Source organism: Colias croceus, chromosome 25 (genome assembly GCF_905220415.1).
Source record: "Colias croceus chromosome 25, ilColCroc2.1".
NCBI classification, from domain to species: Eukaryota; Metazoa; Arthropoda; class Insecta; order Lepidoptera; family Pieridae; genus Colias; species Colias croceus.
The window spans coordinates 2,620,001-2,634,608 of NC_059561.1; the positions used below are offsets into that span (position 1 = coordinate 2,620,001).

General features: G+C 32.3%; 1 protein-coding gene across 1 annotated transcript; it reads right to left on the minus strand.

Annotated features, from left to right (window-relative positions):
- Positions 1 to 6,981: 6,981 nt before the first annotated feature.
- Positions 6,982 to 12,328, minus strand: LOC123703325 (UDP-glycosyltransferase UGT5-like). Its single transcript, XM_045651283.1, has 4 exons — positions 11,476 to 12,328; positions 10,764 to 10,986; positions 10,210 to 10,429; positions 6,982 to 7,315 (listed from the first exon to the last, which is right to left on the minus strand). The coding sequence occupies exons 1-4, from the start codon at positions 12,304 to 12,306 to the stop codon at positions 7,039 to 7,041; spliced, it is 1,551 nt and encodes a 516-aa protein (XP_045507239.1). The 5' UTR covers positions 12,307 to 12,328; the 3' UTR covers positions 6,982 to 7,038.
- Between the last annotated feature and the right edge of the window lie 2,280 nt (positions 12,329 to 14,608).

The window sequence follows — 14,608 nt, forward strand, 5'->3', positions numbered from 1 at the left end:
GGGTTTGGATTATGATAGATCAACAAAATTTTCGGGATATATTGTCAATAGCGGACTTATTGAACATATTAAGTTTTAATTACATTAGCTTCTATACTTCAGATTTTATTTATATCTAAAAAACGCTAATTTCGTCACTGACTCACTGATGATCATCAAAATTCTTAAGGTATTTCCTAAATCCTAATGTCCTAGAAAGCTGAAATTTTGTATGTAAGCTAGTATTAGCACACAAACAACAAAAAAATTATAAAACTTGTAACTTTCATCCCCCAACCCCTTAAACTAGGGGATGGGAGTTTGTATGAGACCTATAATTTTAAATTAAATTTTGATGACGCTAGAGGTCTAATCTAATAATCTAAAACTTGGTTCCCCTAGATATATATATGTATAGGTACTCCTTGTTAAAAAAAAATTAAAACTTTAATCGACATACTTATAAAATTTTGTTACAAACAACTTACAAAAAGAAATGAAATCCCACCAAAAACATTTTCATGTAAAATGTTGCCAAGACGAGCCCATATGTCTCGCACTGTCAAAAAGTTATCAGATCTCATGTAGAGCGAAGCTTCTAACACTACACGCCCTAACTCTACAAGGCCTAACTTCACAAACTCTACACCTTAGTCAAAATATGTGGCTTGGCCGTTCGTTACTACAAGAACTATTGTATAACACAAAAGTAATGCACAGTGAATTAATTTTTCACCTTACGCCGATGTGAATGTAGCGAAATGGCCAAGCCACATATTTTGACTAAGGTGTAGAGTTTGTGAAGTTAGGCCTTGTAGAGTTAGGGCGTGTAGTGTTAGAAGCTTCGCTCTACATGAGATCTGATAACTTTTTGACAGTGCGAGTCATATGGGCTCGTCTTGGCAACATTTTACATGAAAATGTTTTTGGTGGGATTTCTTTTACAATTAATAGCTAAAATAAGGTGGACGCGAATTACTACACCGAATTTGTACAACTTCCATTTTGCGTCCACGGTGGGCGCAAACTATACCTATAGTGCATAACAATAGAACATATTGCGTCCACATTGTTTTTCATTACGTAGCAATGAATTATTTGTTAAAATATCTAATTTAAAATAGATTGTAAATTTTTGACTAAGACCACAAGTTGATAATTTAAATTTTCATTCAAATTAGCAAATTTTGATGCTATTTTTTCATTTTAAAAGGGGTATTATGTGAATGAGACTTGATCATCAATTTGATATCCGTCCGTCTGTATGTCCGTCTGCCGGTCTTTCTTTCTGTCAAGACCCTTTTTCTCAGTAACGCGTCGAGGTATAAAGCTGAAATTTATATTGAATACTCAAATCTACGGTCCCTTGAAGCAGTGAAAAAATCAAACTTAGCTTAAATAAGCAAATGATACAGCCGTTTATGCTGCAAATTTCGTCATTCGCAAGGGAATCAAAACCTACAGGGTACTTTACGTGAATACAGACACTTGAAGTTTGGTACGAAGCAACGTCTTATAGCACAAATAAGGGAAATATTGAAAAAATAATCATTTACAGTTAAAACATACGAAAAAAACAGGTTAATACGGAAGCCTTGATGTGCAAGTCCCACTCGCATTTGGCCGGTTTTTATTAAATAGCTATATTCGTAAATAAATAATTCATTAAAATCTAATTTTTATTTGCATTTATCTGTTAAAATATCACCCAATACACTCTTAATTCCTTTTCTAAGCTGGTGGACGCGAACTGGTTCACGGGTGGACGCAAACTGGAATTTTTGGACGCGAACTGGGTAAAACGCCTAATTCTGCTATTTGTCTAGATAAATAAAAACCACATGATATTTCCAACACAATCGAAAGTAAATCTTAAAATAGACTATGTAATGAACACGTTACATAAATTTTGCGTTGAAATTTGTTCTGGAACATTTTTATTTTCTCCTTCAAACTTTCCAACTGCACTAAGTGGACGCGAACAGGCGCCCTATATCATCACGCTAATACCTAAAGAGCAGAGCAATGTGGCTAAAACCGTGGGGCACAACTCGTTTATTATATGCAGTGAAAAGAATCAATCATTATTATGGATGTTCATAATATATTTGGATTTATAAAACAGACGCGGAAAATGTTTTGCTTGAAAATGGGAAAGATTTATCTTAGCGAGGCTTGTATACCTGATATTTATCTACAGCTATCTGTATAATAATTTAATGTTAATAATAATTAATAAAGACGTAGTAAATTGCAGTTTCGATTCGTGACATAGTGATTCGATTAAGTTTATACATTCTCTAACTTATGAAATTATTGTTTTGTCACCGATCCTTGATATGTGAGAATTGAATTAAAGGGCCGTGTACGCGGTCCGTGCGCTGTTTGGCTCAAATATGTGATTTTTCAAACCAGATTGTCCATCAACCACTTATCTTACAAACATACGAATTACTAATAATTTTAGGAAATTTTATTGTCTATATAGTTAGTTAAGAGTTTTTTTCAATTAATACAGTATTTGTGAATACCATCAAGATAACTGAGCCGATGATTACTTGATTTCGCTTTTAGTGTCAATTTCGAAGCTAAAAATATCTGAAATCGCTGACAGATCTAACACACAATTTTTTTTAACTAACTGCAAAAATCCTTATTAAAATAGTTAGTTAAAAGATTTTTTTATTTTGGACTTCTTACTTACGAAATTAAAATCCGAACAATGTGAATTTTTTTAGAAATTATAGTCGACAAAATGATTATTTTCACCAAGATATTTGACTTAGTTTAATATTATTTTTACATATTGCAATAAAAGAACGTCTTACTTATAAGATAAAATTTAAAAAATCAACTAAGGTACCTCTATTATTTTTCTACAATTTTTTTTAAAGTACTATAAAACACTGCGCGCGACCCGATTAAAATCAGTCGGCAGCGAGCCTTTCCAGAGAGAGGACATGTTGCTCGGCGCTCTCCTGTGGACTTATGCTGTTCATAGTAAAAGGATAGCGCAAGCCGCGATCTATCGTAATAGATCGCGGAGATTTTGACTTGCGTTAAGAGGGCTTATTCAATTTAACGCAAGTCAAAATCTCCGCGATCTATTACGATAGATCGCGGCTTGCGCTATACTTTTACTATGAACAGCATAAGTCCACAGGAGAGCGCCGAGCAACATGTCCTCTCTCTGGAAAGGCTCGCTGCCGACTGATTTTAATCGGGTCGCGCGCAGTGTTTTATAGTACTTTAAAAAAAATTGTAGAAAAATAATAGAGGTACCTTAGTTGATTTTTTAAATTTTATCTTATAAGTAAGACGTTCTTTTATTGCAATATGTAAAAATAATATTAAACTAAGTCAAATATCTTGGTGAAAATAATCATTTTGTCGACTATAATTTCTAAAAAAATTCACATTGTTCGGATTTTAATTTCGTAAGTAAGAAGTCCAAAATAAAAAAATCTTTTAACTAACTATTTTAATAAGGATTTTTGCAGTTAGTTAAAAAAAATTGTGTGTTAGATCTGTCAGCGATTTCAGATATTTTTAGCTTCGAAATTGACACTAAAAGCGAAATCAAGTAATCATCGGCTCAGTTATCTTGATGGTATTCACAAATACTGTATTAATTGAAAAAAACTCTTAACTAACTATATAGACAATAAAATTTCCTAAAATTATTAGTAATTCGTATGTTTGTAAGATAAGTGGTTGATGGACAATCTGGTTTGAAAAATCACATATTTGAGCCAAACAGCGCACGGACCGCGTACACGGCCTTAAATTGAATAAGCCCTCTTAAAGTAAATAAATACCAAAAATAATTTATTAAGCTATTGCATAGCTTCTATCGCGGGCCTTGAGCGCGGGGACCGATTCGAGAAATTCCGTAACGAAAAAACCTCACGCTCCTCACTCTGACGGGCGGAGGTGTGGCTTGAAGGTATAGCATGCAATAGCTTTACCGCGGCAGTCCCCGAGTGCCACACGTCGTTTTTTTATTAATGTATTCATTCATTGATTTATGTCCTATTAATAAATTGACAAACATTCTTATTCTTTGTAATAATTTGCACGCTGTTTTTTAATAACGGCTAAACATGTTGTGTTTTACTTACAGTAGGTATAGTTTACCAATCGACCTATACACAACGATATATAAAACAACAATCCTATGCTTACAGTACATACAATTAAACTACATGAAACTAGCTTCAATACAAATTCAATCTCATAATATTGAGTCCCTGCAGGGCATGTGGGCGACGGCGGCCCGCAGGTGCTTCGCCCCTCCGTGCCGCAGCACGTACTCCGTCCACCACACAGCACGCTCAAGACCACTTTTTGTATTGTCATCAATAATACATCTTAACTTTTCTATGTTCTGCTTGAAGCTGGAAATACGAAACATTTAAAAATTAAGAGAATACATATATATCTATTATAGATATATATATTAAATTTGTTAAAAAATAATTATTTAAAAACGATTGTCCCAAGCCTCATAACATTTAGATTTGTTTCCGTTAATAAACAATCCCTTTCAAACTGTATACAGTACTCAATTCAATTTAATTATAACATAATCATGTATAATTAAAACACTATCCATTTAGCTCTTGAGAGCATGTTATTTGTGTCAGTACATAAAAATTAATGAATAGCCCATAAAACCTCAACAAGACTTAAGAATCGTATACTAAATAAGTTTCAATTTTCCTTTATAAAATTGACCTATTTAACGTATGCTAATACTCACCTTGGGTCAAGTATCACTTTTTCAATAGCTGATCTCAATTTTTCTTCATTCAAAGTCGGAAAATCGAGTTTTAACCCAATTCCCTGATGCACATATTTCTATATATTATACCATTGGTCTCCAAGCATCGGTATACCAATAAGATGTACTCCAGCAGTAATAGCTTCATATGTAAATTGTAGCCCCCCTTGTGTTTTAAAGGCCTTGATATTTGAATGTTCTGAAATATTACGATGGTATTATTACTACTACTACTATTCTAACTATTACTTACTACTTATACTATTACTTACTATTCTCACTTCTTATAATAATGTTGGCATTCTACACATGTATCGTATGCTAAATTTTGGAACTTTATGATGAAATAACAATGAAATAAAATGCTATCTTTGATGCCCTACAAACTTCGATTTTATTTTAGTTGCAATGCCGTTTTAGTTATGAAGAAATTATTAGACATAGAAGCAAATAGCAGAAATCCAGACAATAAAAATATTATTTGTATATACCAATACATAAAGTATTGTTATTGTTCAAATAATAAAAGACACTTGAATAAATGACGGCTATGATTTTTATTTGTTTATTGTTACAAGTACATATTCGTATTATTGATTTTCATTAGTGTATGTTTAGTGGTAGGTACCTACCTCTATTTGCATACTTACATAGTCGTCTTTTATATAAAAGAAAAAAATTATAAAACATACAAGAGTTGACTACGTTCCCCATGAATCAATTAATCAATATACTTATAATATGATAAAGCTGAAGAGTTTGTTTGTTTGTTTGAACGCGCTAATCCCGGGAACTACTGGTCCGATTTGAAAAATTATTTCGGTGTTAGATAGCCCATTCATCGAGGAAGGCTATAAGATCTCGCTAAGAGCGGAGCACTGCGGGTAAAACCGCGGAGCACAGGTAGTGAAAATATATTCTAATTAAATACTTTTAAAATAATTATTAAAAGATCTCATTCTTGTAAATGAAGAATTTTTTAGACTCTTTAAATATCAACGAATAAATAAAATTACTTAGGACGTCGGATTGTGGTCGCCATTTAAAAATATTATATTCTTATTCTCTGATTTTCCTTGCATTTCGTCATCCTCCCATTTCCATAAAACATCAATTTTTTAATTTGGAAAACATAGTAATGAACATTTGTATGGTTTCTAGCATTTGTGACCAAGCTGAAGAAAATTTTAATTTCACCATTTATTGAAGAATCTAAATACGTTTTGATATCCTGAAATAAGAATAATTCAACTTTTCGTACATCCAAAGACTTTTATATAAAAACTAAATCTTGTCTGATGCTATTATTCTTTCATATAGGTACATATTATGTATTAGCTTTCCACCCGCGGCATCGCCCGCGCAGTCAAAGAAAAACCCGCATAGTTCCCGTTACTGTGGGATTTCCGAGATAAAACCTATCCTGTGTCCTTTCTCGGGTATCAAAATATCTCTATACCAAATTTCATGCAAATTGGTTCAGTAGCTAAGGCGTGATTGAGTAACAGACAGATAGACAGAGTTACTTTCGCATTTATAATATTAAAAAGTATGGATGTTCATGAATAACAAAGTTGACATGTTGTAAGTCGATTTTGTAAAGATAAAAATGGTTGATGGCATAACCAATGAACTGGTTAAAGGAAATAACGAACATGTTTAGTAAATGTGAGTATTCAGGCAATTCAAAAAAATCATCAGTAAATTTAGTTTATTGTTTAATACACTTCTATTCATACATTTGCTTCCTAAAATTTTATAGGGGTAGGAAAATTGTAAATATTATACTGTAAACGAAAATTTTGATGAATATGTAAACAACAATGTTTTAAATAAGCATTTGCTAACATTTTTAAACTACTTTAACATTATATATATTATTTATTTATTATGAGTGTTTAGTTATCGGTATGTCCACAATAATTATTGTATTTCTCCAGTTGTTTTTTTTATGTATTACTTAATACTAGCGGTCCGCCCCGGCTTCGCCCGTGGTACATATTTCGCAATAAAAGGTAGCCTATGTTCTTTCTCATGGTCTGAAGATTGTCTGTGCCAAATTTCATCAAAATCGGTTGAGAGGTTTATGCGTGAAAACCATACATACATATACATACATAATTACAAACTTTTCCTCTTTATAATATTAGTATAGATATTTGAACAATTGAGGATAGTATCATGTAGGTAAATCAAGGAAATAAAACACTTCGTTCGTATAACAATAATTTATTTTATTCTTAAATTATCTACACAATACCTAACTCGAATATAAACTACGATACTTTTAACTTAGATTTAGACATAAATTTCATTATTATAAAATATATCACTGCTATAACTGGAACTACTATGGCAGCTAATAGCGATAGTAGTTTTAATACAAATTCAATCTCATAGTACTGAGTCCAGGGCATGTTGGCGGCGGCGGCCCGCAGGTGCTTCGCCCCTCCGTGCCGCAGCACGTACTCCGTCCACCACACCGCGCGATCCAGTGCGCTAACTGGCTGGTCTTTTAATAGTGTACGCAGTTTTATCATATTCTCTCGATAGCTGAAAAAAATTTTAAAACGTTTGCCACATTGATGATCATAGTTGCTTGTAACCGTACATAGGTACCTACCTAATTTTCAAAAGATTCGTCAATGAATTTAATAACTCGTTTAAATTTTATAATTGGTAATGGTATAATTCGTAAAAAGATAGTCTCAAATGAATTTTAAACGCTTTTTAAAAATAGAGTTATCATATTATACGCCATAATTTTTGTAAAAAGGTCAGAAAATCGTTTCATATTGTTGATATTAATTAAAATACTTTAGGCATTTTGATTTAGGTATGCTTACGAGGTTATGATTGTTTCAATTGCGATGTTAAAGACAATTGAAAATGAAAATGTATCCTATTACATATCAGAAAAGATACTTATTCTTATTTTCTTAATAGAGACAATAACTATTGAAACTGGATATACATATAAAGAACTAGCTTTCCGCCTGCAGCTTCGCCCGCGTTTTCAAAGAAAAGCCCGCGTAGTTCCCGTTCCCGTGGGATTTCCGGGATAAAACCTAGCCTATGTTACTCGTGGATAATGTAGCTTTCGAATGGTGAAAGAATTTTTAAAATCGGTCCAGTAGTTTATGAGCCTTTTCATTACAATCAAACAAACAAAGTTTTCCTCTTTATAGTATTAGTGTAGATAATAATATTCCTTCGAGTTATATATTATAGTTAATATATAAGTAATAAATGATTTATTGTTTCTGTATAATACTCTTCTATTATATCAATAATGTTTCCTTTATTTTCACTCGTGATACGATAAATGAAGAAAAAGGTTTCTGTAATATTATAATGGACAATTGAATATTATCTCTCATGAATTTGTTATCTGCGGGAAACATTTATAATTTTATTGAAGTGAACTCTTTTAGCGGCGTTGGGTATAAAATCTTAAACTCGCGTCAGGACACGTGGCCTGATCGAAAAAGCGTAAGACGGATGTTTTTTTTTTAGCCCTTATATTCCATGCGTAAGACGGATACCATTCCAAAATATCAAACATGCTGAACGTTAATAATCAAGTTTTCACTTCTGCTGGCACTCCCGGAGTGCAACCCGTCTTTTTTTCAACACATGTTCGATGTTTCATAATTATTGTATCAATTTTTATAACCTATTTACGATATAAAATAACAACAGCCTTGAAGTTTAAGCTTTAATTGTTATCAGAAAATGAGTAATATATAATGTAGAGCAATCTTTGACACATATAAAACAATGATAGGTTATCAAGTAGTTAAAATATTATCGTGTCACGAGAATATAAAATTGCTAATGTCAAATTTATAACATGTTTAGCAACCAAAAATAATTTTATACTATCCCTTTATTTTATTAACCGACTTCAAAAAAAAGGAGGAGGTTATCAATTCGGCCGGTATATTTTTTTTTTTTTTTTTATGTATGTACACCGATTACTCCGAGGTTTCTGAACCGATTTACGTGATTCTTTTTTTGTTCGATGCGGGATGGTGTCGAATTGGTCCCATAAAAATTTTATTCGGATAGGCCCAGTAGTTTTTATTTTATGAGCATTTTTGTCTGTAGGTATTTGTAAATTTTGCAAGTGCAAGTTTGAAGTCGGTTGTTTTTAACGCAGTTATCACTTGTTGTATTACAGTGCATTTACATCAAACGAACATAGAGCTAGAGTAAGAGCACTATCTATACTTACCTTTTGTACTTTACCTCGCATCCATACAAATATATTATACTGTACATTGTAATGTTAAATGGTGTGGTACAATAAATGGTTAAATAAATAAATAAATATACTTGTATTCTGTGTTATTCAGTATTAGAACATTGCATTCTTTTCGAACGCACTAAGACAACGAAAGAATTCTCCACGCTTGTTTACGCTAAAAGAATTTCACATGGTGGGGTTCGAATGAGCATTTGCTCGTTTGATATAAATGCACCGTGACAACCGAACTCTTGTTCTATACTTATATACAAAGATAAAAGACGGAAGACAGACGTCATTATAATAGAATATTGAATTGCCAATAAAGCAATTAATTAAAATGAATGAACAATCGATAAAGACGCAAACAGTTGTAAAGATAAGATAAATATATAAACAGATGATGTTTGAGAATTGCATACAGAAGTTACTGACGACAAAAATGACGCCACACTATTTGCACGTGTTTATCACATAGTTGTACTACCGCCAAAAGTATCAGATATTATTTATATACACCTATAGCTTTATCAAGAATTAACGTCAAATTAACTTGTTGACTTGATAAAGTACACAATTACTACAAACAAATATGTTTTTAAATTTTCAGCATTGCAGATGTGAATGAATTATTTATTATGTCTTTAATAGATAATATTATTTCAGACTAGCTTCCGCCCGCGACTCCGTCCGCGCGGAAAAATTAAGATTTATTTTTTTCTACGTATTTTTCCGGGATAAAAAGTATCCTATTTTATGCCCAGGATAATAAGGTATAATTATACCAAGTTTCATCGAAATCGAACCGTTACTTTTCACGTGATGCCTGAACATACAGACAGACAGACAGACAGACAGACAAAAATTTTTTTAATCACATATTTGAGTTTGGTATCGATCCAGTAACACCCCCTGCTATTTATTTTTTCAATATTTTCAATGTACAGAATTGACCCTTCTACAGATTTATTATATGTATAGATAAATGCATACAATTTAACCTAACACTGATATGCTATGCAATAGCTTTACTTCAGCAGTCTCCGAGTGCCGCACGTCTTTTTTTTAAATCAACGATAATTGAATTTAACCCATTGAGCCCCAAGCGGCCCGATCGGTCCCAGACACAATAGACTTTTCTATTGTGTCTGTGGTTCCAGGGCCTGAGTTATTAAAATGATAAAGCACAAAATATTACCTCTTATCGCCTATAACAGTATCAATAGCCGCTTTCAAATTCTGTTCATTTATGGATTCCATGTCCAATCTCTGACCAATTTTATGATACACATATTTCTCTACATTGTACCATTGGTCCCCAAGCATTGGTATTCCTATAACGGGCACTCCAGCAGTAATAGCTTCGTCTGTAGATTGTAGCCCTCCTTGTGTTATGAAGAGTTTGATTTTTGGATGTTCTGCAAAAAATAATTTGTCTTTAACATTCCCTTTAATAGAGATTACATTTAATTAAAGCTAATGCAAAAGCAAAGATAAGTATCATTTGATAATATTGCTACTAAATATTCTGATGCTTTTGAAAAATTCTCCTCAATTTTTTGAATATTATGTATAATTGTCTGTCTACTTAACAATATTAGTTTAATATTGTTAAGTAGACAGACAATTGCATAATATGTTGAAACGTTAATTTAGAAATAAATAATTTGTCTTGATTTTATATTTTCACCGTGCCGAATCACACACAGATTAGTACCAAATTGTAACTATCTATTTTTATATTTTCCTTACTCAATAAATCTGATTGTGGTAACCATTTTGATATCCGTATATTCTCCGATTTCCCGGGCAATTCATCCTTTTCCCATTTCCACAATACATCGTAGGGAAGCTTTGAAAACACTCGTATCAACAATTGAATAAATTCAGATGGTAAAGTCGATGAAGGGGCATTTGTACCGAAACTTATATAAACAACACCGTTTTTTGATGAGTCTAAATACGATTTGAGTTCCTAAAAACAAGATAATGATTAATTAATGCGATATTTCTTGGAAATGTTAGTTGGAATGAAATAACAAAACAAACTTAATTGGGAATAATTAAACAAAACAGTTACTAAAAAAAAATACGTGTGGCACTCGGGGACTGCCGAGGTAAAGCTATAATAAAAGGTAGTCTATGTTCTTTCTCAGGGTCTAAAGATTGTCTGTACCAAATTTCATCTAAATCAATCCAGTAGTTTATGCGTGAAAACCATACATATATACATACATACATAATTACAAACCTTTCCTCTTTATAATATTAGTATAGAAGTATAGATAGATAGATGGAAGTTTTTTACTTTCTTACGCAAAAATCACTTAACTAATTTCTAAGTTTTTCTAGTATTTCGTACAGTAGCTTATACATCAGACAAAAGTTAAAGATTTCGTTCACCAATGAAACCACACAGCACCAAATAAATTAATAAAAAGAGAAAAATAAAGAATTAACATACTTGTGGCAACGCCTTTTCTGGCTTCTTGTGAATACCCCATATGGATATAACATTAGGTGGAAACGGCTGATTATCTAACAACATAGGATGAGTATTCAGAAACACCATATCAATATTATTTCTCAGCTCTCTGTAATTCGGTAGATCATTTCCAACAAATTTACGTAATAATTTAATCTCCTCATCTTCCCTTGAAAACCACAAACTTTTGAACCACCAATATTTGTAAAGCTCTTCAACTTTCTCCCAAAAAGTTAGGTTATAGATCTTCTGTTGGCACAATATTGGGTATAGGAATGGGTGGACAGGCGAGCCCACTGTTTCATCATGGTCGAAGATCGCTCCAAAAGAACTCACTTGTATTACAGGTGCCTTATAAATATGGGAGTATATTAACGCCTGTCGTGTCCAAGCTTCTATTAATAGCAAATCAAATTTCACGCTCTTATCATTAATTAGTTCTTGCACCTCCTTCGATTTGTACTGCACTTCTGTAAGCGGAACTATCAAGTCCAGAATCGTTTGGATCTGACTGTACACAGTTTCCTTTTTCCCAAATTCTTGCTTGAACGTAAACTTCTCTCTCCATATTGCGTATGATAAATCGTGGACGTCTATTTCTGTTAGGTTTTTTGGTCTATTCTTATTTGTGAATACAGGATCTGTTGTAAGGATGGTGACATGGTGACCGCGTTTTACTAACTCTTGTGTTAGCGGCCTAAACACAACTTGATGACTGATAGAAGGTGTAGGGAAAATTGCCAATATTCGTGCGGTATATATTTCCGGTATAATAGATGCACTTATTAAGACTAGTATTAGTCTATACATCGTGATGCTATTTGCTCAAATGAACAAGATGCATGTGTGTGTATAGTTTATATAAATTTTCTATGTTTGCTAGGGCACTATTATATAATCAAATACAACGAATGTCATGATGATGTTTTTACTTTATCTGTATACATATGATTGTATAGTATTCCAAGGTAATTATGCTTAAATGATCTATACCGGGGAGTTATTATTCTTTTTATAATCGAAACCAATTTTCTATGACAGTAATTTATCTTATTACTGTAATGATACAGAAGGAATTGTTGTCTGTTTTTTCATTAACCAATTTACAAAATGTATATGTAAATTAACGTAAATTGTGTAATACATACTTCCTTTTGTTTTTATTTACTAGTTTTTATAAGTTAATTGCTTATATTATATATATGATACAAATACACAGTATAATTATATAATTATTAGGGCATGCACCCGGGTTTACCCGGTTCAGAAAAACCCGGGTAAACCCGGGTTTTTTGATGATCTTGAGAACCGGGTCTGAATAGTATGAAACCCGGTTCTCCCGGTTCCAACCAAAATATTAAAATATAAAGTATTATTTATATTTTGCTGCATTATTTTAACAAATTTATTCTATCTGGCAACGTCAGACTCACTTGCATCGCGAATTTTCGTGCCACGCTTCAAGCGTGGCTCTGATTGGTTGTCTAACCTTAGATGCTATAAGTTTCCTACGGGTGTATGACCAAAAAAAAAATTAGGCTTCAAAAATGACAATAATGAATCGTGAATTTGAAAAGCTGTTGATTTTACTGTTTTCATATTCAGTCATGTTTTTGTTTTTGGTATCAAGCTGAAATTTATATCGAATACGTCTTCGGTCCCTTGATGCTGTGAAAAAGTTCAACTTACAAGTCAACGCATCAAAAGATACAGCCGTAAATGCTGAAAATTTTCGCAAATTTCGACATTCGCATGGGACTCAAAACCTACAGGGTACTTCTAATGAACACAGAGCCTTTAAATTTGGTAAAAGTAACGTCTTATAACACAGATAAAGGAAAAATTGCTAGAAACATAAATTTTAAAGTGACAAAATTATAAAAAGTAGGTTTGTTCGGAGCCCTCGGAACGCGAGTCCGACTCGCACTTGGCCGGTTTTTTGCTTTACAGTTTGCAGTTAATGAATAAGGTTTAAGTTTATATGTGATATTATAATATCAAGGTACTTTTATAAGACTGATAAATAAAGAGAAGTATTGAAATTTTGTTTCTTTATTAATTAAATAAAATAAGACACAAGCCGCGTAAAATAAAAGGCCCATCAGGTGCTTTTACAGTTACTTTTGTTTAATTTCATATTTTTTTCCCAGGTATTATAAAAGAACCGGGTAACCCGGTTCTACCCGGTTCTGAGCTCGATTTGGAACCGGGTTTCAGAAACTTGGAACCGGACTCGGTTCTGCATGCCCTAATAATTATCATCGTATACTGTGACTGGATATATCCTATTATTAAAAACATAGTTATATTTTTCTCATAAATAGTGACAATTATAGAAATAAGTGCTTATTTCACTACTACCAGTCCCCACGGTACATAAGTATTCCTATTCCCCTAAGTGTTATTTTGATACATATGCAACAGCACTGCCAAATTACCAACATCAAAATGGGTTCAGTAGTTTTAGCATGATAGGCTAACAAACATTCTTATCATGTCATAAGAGTAAGTTGAGTTGAGTATTTTTAGTTTATAAATAAATAAATTGAACAGCATTAAACCACTAACAATAAAATAATCAATGATTAAAACTAGATATAATTTTTTTATAATAATTTTCTTTAGATCTTGACAATAGTTTAAACAATTTAAAGATTCAGTAAAACAGATACTTAGAACAGATATATTTTTCAACGTTCTGCTGTTGCATAAAATGACATAGAAAATAAAAAAAAATGTTGTAATAGTTAATACTATTACAACATTTTTATTTTATACGTCATTAACTAATGTTAATGACGTATAAAATAAAAAAAATAGAAATTCTGTAATACTAGGATTTCCTTATATTAAAATTCATGAAATAAAGCTTCAATGAATGATAAATGAGTGATAGCTGCGGCCTTGAGCATAAATTGATAATATTAATATCGTAATGGTGAATCTTTTTAAACCGACTTCAAAAAGAGGAGGAGGTTATCAATTCGGCCGCTATGTTTTTTTATGTATGTACACCGATTACTCCGAGGTTTCTGAACCGATTTACGTGATTCTTTTTTTGTTCGATGCGGGATGGTGTCGAATTGGTCCCATAAAAATTTTATTCGGATAG